Source organism: Cupressus sempervirens, chromosome 2 (assembly GCF_028749045.1).
Source record: "Cupressus sempervirens isolate cs-2001-9-10 chromosome 2, ASM2874904v1, whole genome shotgun sequence".
NCBI lineage: Eukaryota > Viridiplantae > Streptophyta > Pinopsida > Cupressales > Cupressaceae > Cupressus > Cupressus sempervirens.
Genome location: NC_143119.1, coordinates 764,566,447 through 764,584,842, shown reverse-complemented (window position 1 = coordinate 764,584,842; position 18,396 = coordinate 764,566,447). Strand labels below are relative to the sequence as shown.

At 36.1% G+C, this 18,396-nt stretch overlaps 1 protein-coding gene across 2 annotated transcripts in view; it reads right to left on the bottom strand.

Moving 5' to 3' along the window:
* LOC149575692 (uncharacterized) overlaps positions 1–17,778 on the bottom strand; it is a 228,605-nt gene extending 210,827 nt beyond the window's left edge. Inside the window, exons 1-7 of one of the 2 annotated variants that reach the window (XM_089815445.1) lie at positions 17,357–17,778; positions 17,145–17,252; positions 13,878–14,026; positions 13,645–13,726; positions 13,045–13,463; positions 6,092–6,524; positions 5,753–5,976 (exon numbers count right to left, since the gene is read on the bottom strand). In XM_089815445.1, the coding sequence (XP_089671571.1) occupies positions 5,753–5,976; positions 6,092–6,524; positions 13,045–13,463; positions 13,645–13,726; positions 13,878–14,026; positions 17,145–17,252; positions 17,357–17,503 (1,562 nt within the window). In that variant the 5' untranslated portion in view covers positions 17,504–17,778. The remainder of the gene's footprint in view (positions 1–5,752; positions 5,977–6,091; positions 6,525–13,044; positions 13,464–13,644; positions 13,727–13,877; positions 14,027–17,144; positions 17,253–17,356) is intronic. The other variant, XM_089815446.1, reaches the window with a different exon arrangement.
* Positions 17,779–18,396: the final 618 nt, after the last annotated feature.

The window sequence follows — 18,396 nt, the reverse complement described above, 5'->3', positions numbered from 1 at the left end:
AATAATAGTCAATTCCATGCTTAAAGTACCATATAGTAGATGCTAAAAAGCAATATTTAAGAGCTGTGACAACGCAAATAATCTTAGAGCATGCACACAAAAAGATTCAAAAGATTTCCTTTCCCAAGACTATCATCTCTCGAATATTGAATTAAAAGCAATGGAAATATATCATATCCACGATATCTGTCAGCATATCTTCAATTACCTACATAACAACCTGTTTGGATTTATATTGTTCTTCAACCATATACATGTTTATTAACACTTCCTAAACATTGTTAAAAAGAGGTGCAAAACACATTCTTCAAATATAGAGCTTCATAATATTATGGAAGTAATTGGTAAAATACTTGCTTGTATTAACAAAGACTGAGAGGTCATTATATTCTAAAGAATAGAAACATTCTATTCTAGCTGAAAGAAAGCTAAAAAAGCTACAGCTAACTAAATATATACAATAGATTACCATTAGCTAATAATAGATGATCATCTATTATCATAATACTCTCCCTTAATGGTTAATCTATCTATAACACCAAGCTGTCCTCTAAATTTGACAAACTTATCAAGACCAAGAGGCTTGGTGAGAATGTCTACAGTATGATCTGTGGTAGGAACATAGTGCAAATCTATTGTCCCGTATTCAACCAGCTGTCATATGTAGTGACAGTAAACATCCACATGCTCAGTTCGTTCATGGAAGATTGGATTGCGTGCTAACTTGATAATGCCTTCAGTATCAAAAAACAAAGTAGTCGGTCATACTGGTGACATCTGCATATCCCCAAACATCCGACAAAGCCAAATAGCTTCACATCTTGCCTTAACAGTCCCTTTGTATTCGGCCTCTGTAAAGGAGAGAGAAACTGCTTGTTGCTTCTTACTAGTGCATGTGACTGCATCGGATCCCAAACTGAACAAATATCCAAAAGTTGACCTTTCATTGTCAACAAAAGCTGCCCAAACTGAATTTGTGAACCCACTCAAGGATTAGAACTTCACGAGTACAGAAGTCCATAATCTGAAGTGCCCTTCACATAACGAAGCACACACTTTGTTGTCATTCAATGATCAGCCTTAGGAGCTATCATAAAACGTGAGATATAGCTAACTGCGAAGCTGACATCAGACCTAGTAGCAGAGAGGTAGATGAGGCTGCCTACTAGTTGCCTGTATGTAGTATCATTAATGGAAAGAGAATCAGACTTTGCGGATAATTTGAGACCTTTCTCCATAAGTGTAGATGCAGGCTTGCAATCCTACATACGGAATTTGTTTAGCAAGGCCCTAGCATATTTGGACTAAGAAATGAATATACCAGAAGACTGTTGCCAAACCTCAACAACTAGGCAATAATGCATGAGCCCAAGGTCAATCATATCAAAAGATTGGCATAAATTCTATTTTATTTCCTGAATCAAAGATGTTGATCTACCAGTGATGATCAAATCATCCACATACATAACCAGAAGGATGATATCATTGTCAGTACTCTTGATGTACAAATTTGAGTCTGAAGAACTCCTCTAGAAGCCTTGATCACTAAGGTACTTATCAATTTTTATGTACCATGCCCGAAAGACCTGCTTCAAGCCATAGAGAGCTTTTACCAATCTAAGAACCTGATGGTCTTTCCCGGCAACTTTGAAACCAAGAAGTTGCGTCATGTGGACCTCTTCATGGAGATCACCATTCACAAAAGCACTCTTGACATCCATTTGATGGACCTTCCAACCAAACTGTACTGCCATGGCTAGGACTAATCTGATGGTGCTCATTTTTACAGTAAGAGCAAAGGTCTCCTCATAATCAATGCCCTGACACTGAGAAAAGCCCTTCGCAACTAAACGAGCTTTGTACTTATCCAAAGTACCATCAAATTTGTATTTGACTTTGTAAACCCATTTGCAACCAATGGGTTTCTTCCTTGGTGGAAGATCATAAAGGACCCAGGTGTTATTCTTCAACAGGCTCTAGTGTTCAGATGTCATGGCATGTTCCCACTCTGGAATTCCTTTAGCCTCGGAACATGTTTGAGGTTCAAACACACTGTGAATGTTGGCCATGAGAGGAAAGTTGACAGACTCTGAAGGTTTGCTCTTTTTCCGAGCAGTTCTCCCATCAATGAGCTCATCATCACAAAGATCAACAAGTGTCTTAGCCCAGCACTTAGGCCAGCGAGGAGAACGACCAGCATTAATATCAGGAGATGCTTGGTGATTAGGTTCCTCATCAAAAGAATCTGATCAAACTCAAATGAAGCGTCTATAAATTGAGGTGATCCTGCAAGAGAAGCCTGAGGTGTTTGTACAGGGATCACTGGTAGCTGCAGGAGCTACTGGAGCCCTACCATTAGGTCGACCTAATGGAAGCCTAACTCCCAAATCATGGGCCTTCATAGGCTGGTCTAATGGATTAGGAATAGGAGAAACAAGCATGAATGGTCCTCGATGCTCATCAAAGACTACATCACAACTATAGATGAGATGAAATCTCTCAACATCGATCAGAAAAAGGAGCTTTTACACATAATAAACAGTGTGGCAACCGATCATTGAAAAATCACAAACATTATAAAATAGTTTTCTATTGACATTTAAATTTAATCTGAATCTCCAAGATGGTAGGATAGCAGTTGCATCATGTCTGTTGTTTGATTACAAAATAAAAGCAACTATAATATTCTCCTTTTTAAAGAACCAGAAAGACAATGGGAAAATGTTTTGTTTAATAGCAGCAGACGGGGAATTTTTTTGGGGATGGGTACATGTTCTGCTTAATAGAATGTTGCTGTATAATTGGTCGATTTAAAAAAAATTCTTTGCATCTCTAATAAGATAATTTGGTTTCTCTAGGTTGTACTTAACAGAAGATCTGAAACTGCGAAATGACAATTATTTGATACCTATCATTGCCTATGGCTTCTCAATTATAACTGACATCCACAAGAATAGAGGTTGAAAGGTTGGCAGACAAGAATAGACATTGGAAAGACAGATATTGCATATTGCACAAGAGTTAAAATACCTCTATTACAACACATAAAAGGTGAAAATTGGCTCTGCAACTCATGTATACAACACAGTTTTCCAACATGACTCTAACACTCCTCTTAATAGCTTGTGTATGCAACAAACATCCACTCTCCAAAACCCACAATACAACAAACACGACTCTGCAATGAACAATGGCTCACACAAAGACGTCTAAATAGGAAACTAATGTCATTTTCTGGCAAAATTTAGGGTTTTATTTTGTGCTTTTTTTTGTGCATGATTAACCAGGATTAATCCACGATTTTTCCTCTAGATTAATCGCCATTTGTCATGCTTTTTAATCGTTGACCAGTCAACGATTTTTTGCAGATTTTATCGGGCAATAAATTGGTGTCATGCCCAATCGATGATTAATCACAATTAATTCTGATTAATCAAAGATTTTCGCTACTTTCAATTTTCTAGTCCTTTGTTCATTACAATTCATACTATCAAAAAGACAAAAAAATCAATACCAATAAAAACAAAACAAAAAAAGCATTCCTCATCAAACATTGATCAAAGAAAGAAATCAAGAAAAAACCATCAGATATTGCCTTGAAATCCTACTCCGGATCTTTCAGTATGAAATAGTGCGTACCACCTTATTGCAAGTAAAGAAGAAATTTTAGAGGCCTAAATAAAACCAATTAGAGATTCTTGGATTGAATCACATATTTTTATTGTTTCCCCTAGATGAGGAAGATCGAAAAAAATGTTTTTTGATAAATAAAATTGTGGTGTCCCCCAAGGGGACAATGCTTTTAAAGATGGTTGATTGTGAAGGGGAAGTCAAAGATGCAGAATTAATTTCCACGATCCTCATTGACTCCAGAGAGAAGGTGGGTAATGAGAATGGAATGTTTTTTATTGGAATCATGAACATAGACATATATGATATCATTGATATGGCTTATTTGAATTTTTTCAGCTATCAACTGGCATATAATATTTAACTTTGGCGTTTAGCATTGATCAATGATGAAGTATCATACTATGAAATGATTTAGTTTTACAATTTTGTGCATTTCTATTTTTTTGTATATATAACACATACATACATATAGACACAAACCCAAACGCATCCAATCCCCCAAAAATAATCATGCATCTATGTACCAGATTTGCATACCCGCATCCCCCCACACCCAAACCAGCAACTTAGCAAATAGTTCCTGATGCATCTAGGAGACAGACGCCAAAAAATCTGTCAAGAAGCAACAAAACTAAATGACTGAAATATCATTAGACGCCAAAGAAACATCGCAACTTCGATTTCCAACAAAGCGGCACTTTCATCTTTGTGACACTGATTTAATTCTTGCATATAAAGAGAGAAAAAAATCATTTCTGATCTCTCTCCTGCCAAAATCCGGATTTTAATTTCCCATTCCATTCAACAAATTATTATTGTTTCCTCTATGCCACAGAGTACTAAAGCCAGAATGCTTACACATCATATAATATGTTCACTGACTGTATAATTGATACCTAACACCCATTTATGGGATTGCTATTTTGTTTTACTTTCATTTGGTCCTCTTTATATTAACAAGACCATCATTTTATACACAAGGGTGCTACAGTAACATTCAAAAATAAAAGCAATTGAATTTTCCATAATATTTTTTGTCAAATTGCACTGACCATAGAACGATTGAGCATGATCGAGATGTTTCGTTTTGCTTATTCTTATATTAGAAACAATAAAAAATAGAACAATATCAATTGCTAGATCATGTTACAAATCTGACAGAAAGACTCAACCATCCCAGGATTACTTTAAGAAAGTATTTTCTGTATTTTCATTATTTCAATTTGTGGATGTGGATCATTTAAGTATTTAATGTATATTAAGATTCAACAGCACCAAGATTAAACTGATATTTTAGAACAACGTTTCTGTGGCAAAGTTTGGTTTTAAAATATTCATTCTGCAGAGTTTGTTTTCCAAATATGCATTTTTTTTAAAAGCTTTATACATAAGATTTGACTGCTCCACAACTAAATTGGATCTTTAGAATTATTTTTCTGTGGCGAATCTCATTTTTCAAATATTTGTTCTGCAGAGTTTGTTTTTCTAAGCATTTTGAAAAGCTGTGTAAAAGAAGGGCATGGGTTGACACCCCACATGTTGCAAGTCCACTATAAGAAAATGAAATAGAATTACACAGATATGTAAAGCAACGCTTCATTTCATGCACACCATTAAAGAAAATGAGTAACCTAAATGTAAAATACACCATTCAAAAGCAAATGCATTCAATTTAATCCATCAGAAAGTCATTTGCTTAAATATTAAGCCAGCAAAAGTCTTACACACAATTACTGAGGAAAATACTTACGTGTTGGAAGATCATTATAGTTGCAGGTGACTGCCGTTTTTTCAAACATAACAAGCCTACACAATTATTTCTCTGCTCAAACCTAAGCAAAGTTTGCTTTTCAAATATGCAGTCATAGGGCTTTGGAAAACAAGGACATGGATTCAAACCCCATATGTTGCAAGTCCATCATAAGAAAATTATATACAATCACATAAAGATGTAAAGCAAGACTTCATTTCATCATATGACATTATTATGAACAAGTAACCTAAAATGTAAAATACACCTTTCAAAAGAAAATGCATTCAACTTAAACCAAAGAAGAATCAATTGCTTAATATTAAGCCAGAAGAAGTCTCACACACAATTACTAAGGAATACACTTACGTGTTGGAAGAATCGTTATAGTTGCAAATGACTACTATTTTTCCAAGCCATAACAAGCCTACACAATGAATTCTCTGTTCTTGGGTAACATCCCCAAACACACGCCACCTTTTTGCCCGCAAGTCATACAGTATCATCCCTTGACGACCAGCAATAGCCAAGTACATCCCATCTTTGCTAGCAGCCACATGCAACACTGGCCAGTTCTGAGAAATATAGGATACCTGTACCAGAAACAAAAAAATTACTACTAGGCCATCAGCTCCCATTGTTTTTAGTATGAAGAAAGGTATATGATACAAAATGCAGACAATTCATGAAAGAGAATCGCCACTTAACTGGAAGAACAAGATGTTGAAGTTTTAGTTCATCGTCATCTTCTGACTGCACAATAAGCACTCGATCTTCAGCATAAATCACCTGTCGCATGTGTGTGGCACCTGAAATTCCTCTATTTAGACAACATTTGCCAAAAGGTATGGCAAGAACTCTTTCGGCAGACCGTTGTTCAACTGCAAACAGTCTGTATCCATATTCATCCCATCCTATGCACGCAACACCCCCAACCATAGGTTCACATTTATATTCTTGGTTTGACTTTAGCATCGGAGATGAAGCAGAATTTATGCCAATTTGACGAATAGTACTCATCAGACGACACCCTGATGCAGACCACACTGTAAGTCCCCTAAGTTTCCACCCAACAGCAAATGCACAATTGTCTGGCGTCCATGCTATACAGTTGACTGCTCCAGTGTCTTCTACAGAGTAGCTATAATAAAAGTAGTTGGTTAATATTTATTTTCATGGATAAATGCTCCCATTCTTGTAAAGTTTGTACCAGTTGAATTCCATAGGCAACTCTTCCTATGTTTAAAATTTATTTGACTAATGCATTCTGACTGGATACAAGATAAATTTTATTTTAGAACATCATGTGAATGCATGATACCTACTTTATACTTGTAATCTTAAAGCTTACAGAAATTATAGCACAGCATAAATAATCAAGCATTCTTTATACTGTGTAAAAATTACAGGTGTTACCTGGTCAAACATCATATAGACAAAGTCAGTGCAAAACAAAACTCAAAAAACACCAAAGAACTAGTCGGCAGTAGCAACCAGCAACCAAACCACAAAATAGAGTCAAGAAAAACAACATCCAGACCATGTACATTGTACCAGATCATTGTAAAATATTCACATAGCCAAAACAGGAGACATAAACCACAGAGAAAATATTTTAAAAATAATCATATAATCTTTCTTCATGTTTTGAGTCTTGTTCTTAGAAGCAGTTTTCTTGTCCAAAATCTCTAATGTATCAGTGAGCTTATCCTTTGCTAAATGGATATTGCATGCCACACATGCCTGCAGCTAAATGTTTGATTACAACCTGTAAAGCACAGAATCGTACAGAAAGCTGACTTCATCTTTAGCTTTGAATGAAAAACCAGAAGGAAGAAATACAAGAAAAGCAACAGCTCTTGAACAACTAGCAGGAATGCTTGTCTCCTTTGTGTCAACATCATGAGTGTGAAACAAATCCAGACGATGGTTTTAATTTTGAACATCTACAGCCCAGCTTTAAAAACATCCATTTGTTTACCATGTTCAACAAGAGAAGGTATAAGACCACAATCAGTCTCACAAACTTTTTAACATCCGTACCAACCTGTGACACAAAACTAGAATGTGACTTCTCAAAGAAGCCAAAAACGTAACTTCTGTCATCTTGAAATACATCCTGATTTCTGGCACTCCACAGATATCAGAGAATTTCACAAAACATCACAAACCAGAGGTCATATAAACTAATGTTTGACAGTGCTAGAAAGGAATCAAATGTAGCATCAAACCAATGATATATTTGTTTACATAATACTTGATCAAAGGCACAAAAAAACTTTCCAAACTACTTCAGCAATGGAGCAGTCAAAAAAAATTGCTTGACAGTTGACAGACTCAACATTTTCGTGGGCAGATAATTGTTTCATTGTTTAGCAACAACAAGGGCACCACAACTGTGGATGCAAGCAAACAATAAGAATTTTTGGAACTGGCCTTCATCAAGTTGGTGCCACCTATCTATCTAATGTTAGTAAACCAATTCATAATGAACCTACAAATCAAGTGAAGAACCCTCTACAGAAGTGCTAGGCAACATTGAGCATTTTCTTTTAGTATTTTCAAGATGACCAAATTCCCTTATGAGAATATCCCCAGAGATAACACCCTGCACCCCCAAATTACAGTCATATCATCTTACTCCTTTAAGATTCCAAGTTTTCGTTGAACAGCCTCCTCAAAGAGCCAAATGTCTGTCACTGTACTACGAATTCCATCAAATACATTTTGGGCCAACAACAAGTTTCCACTATCAGAATCAACAACATGCCAAGCTGTATACCTCTTAGCTAACTCCCCAGCCTTCTGAATTGGCAGAAAAAAAGGTCAACACCTGACAGAGTCTTGAAAGACCTAAATAGAATGTAAAAGTCATGAAAATAATGTTAAATAGGTTTACACATAGGAGTACAAATAATATATCTTAAAAGAGCTTTCCAAGGCTCACCCTCTGGTTATAATGGACTCCCAAGAACCCAAGAACCCAGCTCTCATGAGAACGAATGAAACACATAGCACCAAGCAGTTATTTTGATGTTTGTGCTACTAACCCTATCTGTAGTGGTTCATAGGCTTTGCACACACACCAAGCAAGTGGTTTAGAGGATTTTGCATGACATATAGATCAATGTTAAGGGTTTACAGTGTTTAGCCTTGAGAGGATCCCCTTCTTTAGGGAACAATTTCATAACATCAACACTATTTTTTTACATATAGAACCAGCAAAGATTCCTCCAGTAGATATATCAAGGAAAACGATAGATATCCATTCCTTATCGACTTTATAGAACTCTACAAGTAACCCATCCATCCAGGGAGCTTTCCAACTTTCTTAATTCCATCCACCCTAATCTCTAAATCCAACACAAACACAAGTTTGGAGTTAGTCTTTTGGGGACTATCTTAGAGGCCAACTTGCTCGCCTCAAGGATCTGCACATCTGACTTATAAGAAGTAGAATCATTTTCACAGAATGACCTAAAGGGAATTCTAATTTTCAATCATCTTTAACTGGCACACTTGCAACTTCAAGAGCGCCATTATTTCTTTAGAGTATCTAATTTTAAAAAATTGAAAAATTATTTGGTGCCTTATTCTCCAAATTACAACTATTTCATTCCAAATCTGGACCTATCACCCCTCCCAAAGTAGTTCTTTACATTTCATATTTTAAATTCATAGCCCTTTCATCAAGAGTATGGTCATAAGGGCAATCTTAAGTTCTTAACAATTCCCAACAAAATTAAAAGTTTATCATAGTTCTTTCAATAAGGCTCCATGCTATGCTTAGCTTTGTTCTTACCATACATTCTCATTATTTTGGGAAGCTTCAATAGCAACATCCAACTCAGTGTCAAAGAAAATGGACAAGATAATATAAGCAGCAATAAAATAGGACCAAGTGTTACCGTCTTAAAATGGCTGCACTTCATTTGGAGACCTTTTAGCCCTCCTTAGTGTGCTTCTGATCTCTCTTTATCCTCTTCTAATCCATCTCACACTTCTACATCATCTCTTGCCTTCTGATATGGTCCTTTTAAGTGTTGCTTTGCCACCTTTTTGGGCATATCTTCTGGCAGACCCTATATCTCCACATTCCATTTGCACTCCCTCTTAGCCTTCTGGAGGCCCTGTCTTTGCCACTCTCTAGGAACAGGTCAACCTCGGATCAACCTATTCCAGAAGAGGTCGACCCCAGTGATTGCGGGGCTCAGGGCTCAAGATGCCTCAAGGTTTCAATTATTAACTCCTTGCTTTTCAATCAGCTTGTATTGTCTTCCTATCCGAAAAACAGTATATAAGGAGGCTTGGGGACTTCATTTTCACACCATGCATTTACAAGACTTCCACAAGACATCAAACAATCAAGGCAAGGTGTTCAAGCACGCATCTTCAAGCATTCATCAAATCTAACCATCTCCTCTTTGCATCAAGCTTCTTCCTTCAAGGTGGCAGTGGAGTTTGGCTTTAAAAGAGGAGCTCTATCACTCCAATCCATTCAATTTCTTCTATAATCCACCATGGCATGTCACATACATTCCTATTCATAAGATTTTGGCTTCTTTGGTTTCCTTTTGGTTTCTTTGAGTCAAGGCTATTACATTACATACTTGATCACATATCAAATTCAATTGCATTTATGAAGATAATTGAATCCTTCATTTGATACTATTCAGTCCTACTACATGCTATCATTTTTTTTATCAATTATATTTCAATTCAAGGTTGATTCCCCAATCTAGGGCTGACCAAGGCAAGCCCTCATCTGCCCAACAACAAAAACCTCAATTCTATGTGTGCATAAGTAGGATAGCAAAATTGTGATTACAGATTTGGAAATAACTACCCAAAAGCTTTCCGACAAGCCTAGGTCGACCTTGTTACAATGCCCCGGAACACAGTGACATCATGGGAATCGTTCTAGAACAATTACCACCAAGTCAACCTGCTCTCTACTCCTCAGCTAGAACATCAATTTCTGGGTTTTTCATTATGTTCAAGGATCTACAATCAGAAATTCAATTACAGGTTCAGATCCGTACTTTTCAAGACAAAAACACACTTCATTTGCATAGTTCAAGGTGAGTATTCTATCTTTCATTTCAATTCATAATTTTAGCACTATTGGGCTGATTGTATACACTTGACATCTAGATTTACATAACTTAATCAATTACTTCAATTTTGCATACACATTATCACACATGGGCAAAGAGTGTATTTCCTTATATTCCATTCATTTTCGCAACTAAAAGTGAGTATTGGCGTCCCTCCCTTTTGGGCCTTGCTAATCTAATTTGGATTCAAAAAGGACTCATATTTGGAGATTCTCCTTTCCCTACACAACATTTGAATGATTTAGTGTGTAAAGTGGAGGCATGCATCCTATTAAAGCATCTCCATTTTTCACCTAAACAAGAAGAAAACAAGATGCTTCTCCTCTCTTTTTCATTTAATACATTTACATATTTATAGGACTTCATGTTCCTGCATTATAGGAACAATTTACTAATTAATATGTGACCAACAAAATCCTAAGTATATGGGGTTTTAAAACAATTCATAATACAAACAAACATTTTCTATAATAATAAAGTTGTTTCTCTACTTAATATTTGTTACAAATATTAAACATGTGAAACACTGAAAACTGATTCCCAACAACCTCCCCACTAGTGTGAACATGGAGAGAGAGATTATCACACAACTTGGAAACAAAATTGTATGTTTGTGCATACTTTTAGGTTGGCATACTGCCGTTTAAATCTTGCTGCACCTGTCCACCTATAAACAGTAACATATCCCACTTTCACTTCCAGTGAACTTATCACTGGTTGACCATACTTCCAAAAGGTTTGACAGTCAGAGGATCTTTGTAGTCAGTTGCTCTCATATACAACTGTTTACCATGTTGATGATAACCAAATTCTCCACCTCAACACTTCCAACCACAAAAAGCCAACTCTTGTGGCTCATGATCTTGATTCAAACGAACACCACTATCCTTCCATGGTTCCTTCCATGGTTTTGAATAGGCTCACCACAAACCTTGACATGAACATAAACCCATCAAGCGTCCACCTTGCGTGGTATTCTGGAGTATTCTGGATCCTCCCACAAACCCTTTCAAGATCCATGAACTGACTTACACCAGCACTTTATTTTGCCTCTGTGCTTTACAACAGGGAAGTTAAATCAATATTCATATCACAATTCTGAAAAGCATATACTAGAAATAGGAATAGAACATTGGTTATTATTCCCACCCATAATGTGAAATTTGACTTAGTCACATAGCCAAGAACACAGAAAAGAAAAGCAAATCATGTTGCATACTAGAGAATAAAATGCCACCAAAGCTGATGAGTAGCCCCATCATGGTGACTAAGGAAAGGACATTGATTTTCCTCCACCCTATGTTGTCTCCTGCCTCCAATATGTTTCCTATTTACATAGCAAATTTTAGATTAAGGCTCATTTGACAACTATAAGGAAAGAATATCGCCTCCCCCCTCCCCCCCAATGTGTTCAACTCACAAGGAGTGTCAGATACCACCGTTCATGCACTCCAACCATAAATGACATAATTTACATTTTTTTTTCAAATTTTTTTGACACATTTCAATTTTGACAAACTTTAACTACATGGAATATTTTTATAAGACTTCCTAGACTATATATTTTTATAAGACTTTTAGACTATCGCACAAAATATTTCTTGAAGAACTAAAAAACATTATAAAATTACTAGGCAATAGCAACTTACCACTTGCAAAATATGGTCAAACTTTACCAAATGCCACTTAATTAGATACTTAAGCGGCATGGTCTCCACATAATTAAGGTGCATACAGTGTAAATTTAGTTTTGGTGAAACCACATTGGTTTTTATTTTAATGTGTATGTAAATCTTTTCAAATGGTTATTTTGTTTGCTGCCATCTTGACTGTTGACACATATAACTTTCCTGTGATTGATGATAATTTGGTATGCATGTGCTATCATTTCTCTTTGTTGGATGATGCCAGGAATCTAGTTGTAGTTCTGGAATGTTATGTGTTTGTCAACATTTTTTAAAGAATTCTCCTAATATAGGTATTACTTGTAAATTTGTGTTAAAAATCTTCTCTCTTCACATCATGAAAAGTACTGTCAAATAGCTTCAATTATACAAAGCAGGGCAATTGAAGTCAGAATCAGCAACATGGTCATCTATTTAGATCTACTCCAGATGAGGTTCAAAATGGTCCATCAGTTAACGTATTGTAATTATCTCAGTTTCTAGCTTCAAAAAATGGTTTTAACCAGATGTCTATGTAGAGATTATCTTTTTCTTTTACTCCATTCAATATTCTTTGCTCCAGTTATTCTAGTAGGCTAGCTGTCATTTGTTTTACCATCAGAATACATTTGTGCTTAGATATTTCGATTTGTTCATTGTTGAAGTCTTCCTGTCTGTCTTGAATGTGTTTCCCTACATAATTTGCATAGAATGACTAATTACAAGCTCTGGAAAATAAAATGCACAAGGAGAAAATAAAATTTTGTGTCAGCTACTTCTAGAAATAATCACCTTAATACATATAGATCACCTTAAACTGGCTTCTGTAAGATTACCTTAAAATGGTTTCTTCAAAAGAGTTGGAGCCAATCATACTTACCCCCAATCATACAAAGAAACTGTACGTAGAAGAGTGGCACCATCTTCTAAGTCATAAAGGTCCACGGTTCCCCTTCTTGTACCAACAGCAAGAATTTCTTGTTCTGCGGATAATGCAGTACATGCAGCATCAGATACACCTAACCATCTTTCAGCTTTAATACCATCCATGTGCCCCAACCCTTTCTTAGATGTTGAACATAGAAGAATATGTCCATCTCCAAATACCACAACTAGCAATCTCAATGCTAAAGAAAGTTCAAGCTGTGATATACTAGTACAAGTAGCTGTCTCCTTCATAGAAAAGTTGGCTGATCTTTGAGAATTCAATCCATGGTGAACTGAAGAACCATTATCCAGGGCATTGTCATCCCCTCGTACAGAGTCTGTATCTTCAAGGAGGTAAGATTCCTCTACATGCTGGATGAATTCAAGTCAAAAGAGAAACAGGTAGTCAAGAATTACAATCTCATAAATATTATTGAATCTGGTACAAACAAATATAGTCTGATTGATGACTAAACAAAGCTCTCAACCAGGACAAATTTGTATCAATATTTAAAAAGAAAAACCTGCAAGCTTGCAACTAAATGTTTTGTACCTCGCCATTCCATGATAAAAGATGCAGAGATCCATTTGATATGCCTAAAAGAATGTGCCTGTCATCACTAACAAAATTGCTACTGCAACATCCAAACAAACCAAAACAAAATATTTTAAAAACTGATCACTGGCCCAGTTGATTTATAACCACCATACTTATAAAATAATAGTATAAAATCCATATACAAAAGATTGCTTGCACCCGAAAAATATGAAATGAGGGATTCATACATTGTCACATTCTCGTCAGCAAAAGGTGCTTTCTTACTTGAATTGTACTTTATATTTACAAGAGATAAACCAGAAACCTCTTTCCCTCCAAATCGTAGATGTTTTTCTGAAACATTTAATTTGTAAATATGCAAGAAGAATGATGATGTCTGCAAAAAATTCAATGCTGTGTTAGCTAGATAAAGGCCTATGGATTAAGATCCTACATGCAACTGGACTATCAAATTTAACAAGGCCTAGACAGATTTTGAGAAAAACGTCTACAACTTATAGTCTACAGAATATAACCAAACCTGAACACACAGAAAATACAAATTACTGAAAAAAGAAAAGAATTAAAATTCTCCTGAGCAACAAGGAGATGAGGGTTGCAGAAAGGTACATCACTTCAAATCAGGACAAGAGAGAATACAGTCACTAGATTAGTATAACTGCGTACCTATAATCACCTAGAGACACAACAGGTTAGAATATGCCATTCAAATTAGAATGTAAACAAATACATCACAGGATTATGTGTATCCTGGAATGGGGAAATGATCCTGCTCCAGAATTTAAGTCTACTATTGACTAGAATTCCCAGAATACTATAAATCTAAGCATTTATTTGTCTGAATGCAATTACAATTCTACAATGTGGATAACAATATAGCTAAGGAATATCAGAGAGAGAGCCCCCTCCCCCCCCCCCCCAACTATAGAATCTGGTCATAAATATACAAACCACTGTAAGTAGCATGTCAATTGGCAAACCACATGATAGCCACATATACCAATCATATCTATCACCAAAATAGATATGTACAATTATTCTAATGCCTAAATCTACCCCCTCCAAAACTGGCTTGTGTCCTGCTGAAACCCATGAACTGATTTAAAGGTTAGTTCACGTGTTCATCAGTGCTGCTGCTCAAACACATTTTGATCCACTAGCAATGATTTTTGAAAAAGACTCACCGCCATGATGCATTATTTTATACAACTGGAATTTTCCAAAGCCTAGTGTCAAACCTCAAAAAAGGATGTTGACAGCACCCTAGAAGCTGATGACATCAGACTGACATCAACCTTGAATTTTTTTAATTTCTTATCAACTGGCTGGCATCACCTTGTACCAGGATCATGTAATCTTTGCCAATAACAATTTTTTTGGCTCTTATGCCAATCCTAACATCACCTCCAATGGCATCCTGGTCAGGACCAAATCCTACTATTGAAAGAAAGAAGGAGGACCATAAGTCCAGAAATGACCAAAAAAAGCCAATGAAGCCAATGGGACATGGAAATACAGCTGAAGACAACACCAAGAGGATTAGAGGCTCCAAAGAAGCTACAAGCAAAAGAAATGATGATAGCCCGAAGCCATTATAACCCAAAAAAGAAGGGACCCAATCTGGAGAAGGGAAACCCCTATCCTGTAAGAAATAAAAGAAATTATGAGACCAAGAGAAGCCATTCCAAATAAGCCAACGAAGCCAACAGAAAGGACCACTGCCAAAGAAGCGAAGAGCCAAGGCCATTGAAGAAGGACACCGGATCTAGTCTGTATCATTAGATGAGGAAGAAAATACTTCCCAAGGACTATGACTGCAATGATACAAGATTTGATGATGTCTTCTCTACAATACCACAAATCAATAGGCCTGGATTGGAGAACACCAAGCTTCACCCCAAAACTCTTGTCTGAAACTCTCCTAACCTTCATGGCCAATGACCCTCTACTATCTAAGATACTGCCGGACATGGGAAAGAAGCTGACTACAGGCACCTGAATATGCAACTAAAAATGAGTGTAAGACACAGCAGGAATATGGTGCTTCAATTGATGCATCGAATGAGAAAACCAAAACAAACTATTTAATGTTGACACTACTTCGGAAGCAAATAATCACACACTGGCACTGACATCAAATTTCTGACAAATGTGACATCCCTCTGCCTTCGTTCAATCTCATAACACTTCTGAAATGCTTCAGTGATCCTTTGAGTAAGAGTGGTGGGGTGGCCTGGTTCAAGTGCATGCAAAGGAATTGTCAAACCTAATTTTTCAGCTGATATCGAACATAGTGAATCTCTTAGCATCACTTCATTAAGTGCCCATAGATGTGTCACCTTGACAGCCAAAATGCACTATCTCCAATGCCAATGTTACTTCAGTGGTAAATAACCTCATCTCGACCCTTCCCATTGTCAATATGCTGTATAAATACGACATCATCCTCCCTCTGTTTCAAGCTTGTATGCAACTTCTCTGCGCAATAACTCATGATATTCAACCTCCAATTTATCATTTTTTTAATATTTTTGAGAGTTTATCATTCAACTTTCTTCTAAAAATCTGTTTCAAAATTCATGCCAAGATTTCCATATAAATAGCAGACTTTAAAAATTTCCAGTTCTTAATTGAACTCAAAAACCTCGTGTGTGCTTCCATTTATAACTCTTGATATCATCCTTGGCACAAGTTTGTAATGCAATTTGAGGCCACTAGGCCTTTCAAAGCAGGAAGTTTGAATTGCGAATAGACTTGGCTAAATGTTCAAATAGGCTAAAATGCCACATCCATCTCAATGAGATTCAATGGTGAAATCATTGAGCCTGTGAAGTGGGATGTTCAATTACCAAGAGAATTGATTATATGTTCCCTAAATAAAATAACAGATCCACCTCGCTGGGCATGAATATGCCAGTGCGAATTCAAGACCTAGATGAATTTCACAGAAACTAATCCATCAGTCATGGCAACTACGTTGAAAATTTACAATGTATAGGTTGACTGGGATGATCTCGGGAAGTGAAAGGAATAAACCTTCAAAAGGATAGCATTCCAATGACATTGCTATTTGGTTCAACTTTAAAATTGCCTAAAAAATTAAAAATGCCTCATACAGCTCTCTGGGTGTGTCGTATAAGAGCAAGTCCAAGGTGAGTTACGTGAGAGGCACGACCGCCAGTCACAGCAACTAAGTCGACAATTAACCAATGCGGAATGCTTAATATAATTGAAAACGAACAGACAAAGATAAAAATAAAGAACGATGAAAATATGATGTTGAGAATTACACAACTGAGAGATCGCACAGCAAAGGCCCACTTTCCTCAATTACATACCGTTCCAGAACGTATTAATTTGTAAACTTTTACCAACGTTTCAATAAAAGTTGTTTAAGTACTTTGTGCTATACCCTAACTAAATTCGCTAAATATAGCAGAATTTGCTGCAACAGAAAACAAAAAATTAAATATCCAAAGCCATAAAATACTTACAAGCACTACAATAGTCTTTGTATCAGAGCTCCACACAGCCTGCAAATTTTGACCCTCCTTCTGGATCGACTCTGGATCCCTCAAATACTTGCCCAACCTTACTCTGTGCTGCATAAATATAAATAAAAACCATACCCAGGGAAGAATTAGCATAAGGCGTACATTCAAAAGTTGTCACTATTCCAATTAAACAAATAACTAGAAACAATTACCCGTGTGGAGCTCCAAATTTCCAAGTGGGATGGAGAAACAACTAATAGGATCCCATTGATGGATTTCATGAAGAGGATCTGCTGCGGAGAAGGCCATACGCCTGACTCCAGCGGCATTACCTCGGGCCATCCATATGCCATATACATGTTTATAAGCCTCAATTTTGAACTCTATAAAAGAGCTCAAGCTTTTAAATAACGTAGTGTAATTGATTCTAACATGCCGAGAGATGTATTTCGGTGTACAGATCTGTTGGTAGAATCGAATTAAGAATAGACTTGCAGTATTTTTTTTCCTCAGATCCGAGACTTTTTTATTTTCTTTCCCGACTTCCTCTTCCTGCGGAGTACTCCTGTCTTGATCGTAGATGGACGGAAGTTCAAGGACTGCAAAAGACAGCAGACCCAAAAAGGCGTGAAATATGAAATATGTCGAGGATATGGGTTTAGCCGAATCGAATAGAAGTTACTTTTTTTATTTATTTTAGTTTATTTTATTGAGTTTTAATTAGATGATTTTGTTTGATTATCACATTCAATTTTTCAATATATATGAACAAATTTTTTTTTTTTTTTTAATCCTAAGGCTAAAATGTGTAGTCTCTAATTTGTTTTGAAGAATTTAACATATTTTGTTTTGTTTGTATGCCTCTTGATTTCGATCTATTTTTACCATTTCAAGTTAATTTTTTGAGTCATAGAATTTAGGCTAATTTTTCTTTCCAAGTTGAAATTGTAAAAGCAACCTCAAATCACAATTTTAAATCTATTTTTTAGCTTGTTGAGTTGACTATTTGTTTGCTTTTGCGGTAACCTTCTCATTACAATTTTTTAGTATATATTGGATCTAATCAAACATTCAAATGTTTAGATATAAAGGAGAGTTGTATCATTTTGCCATCATATAAGGCAAAGATTGGAAATTTACCATTATGTATAAAACCAAGGTAACAAGATTCAAGTTTATATGTATATGAACTACAAGTCATAGCTTATTGATGCTTGAGCAACTGATCCTAATGGTGGTTATTATTATTGGG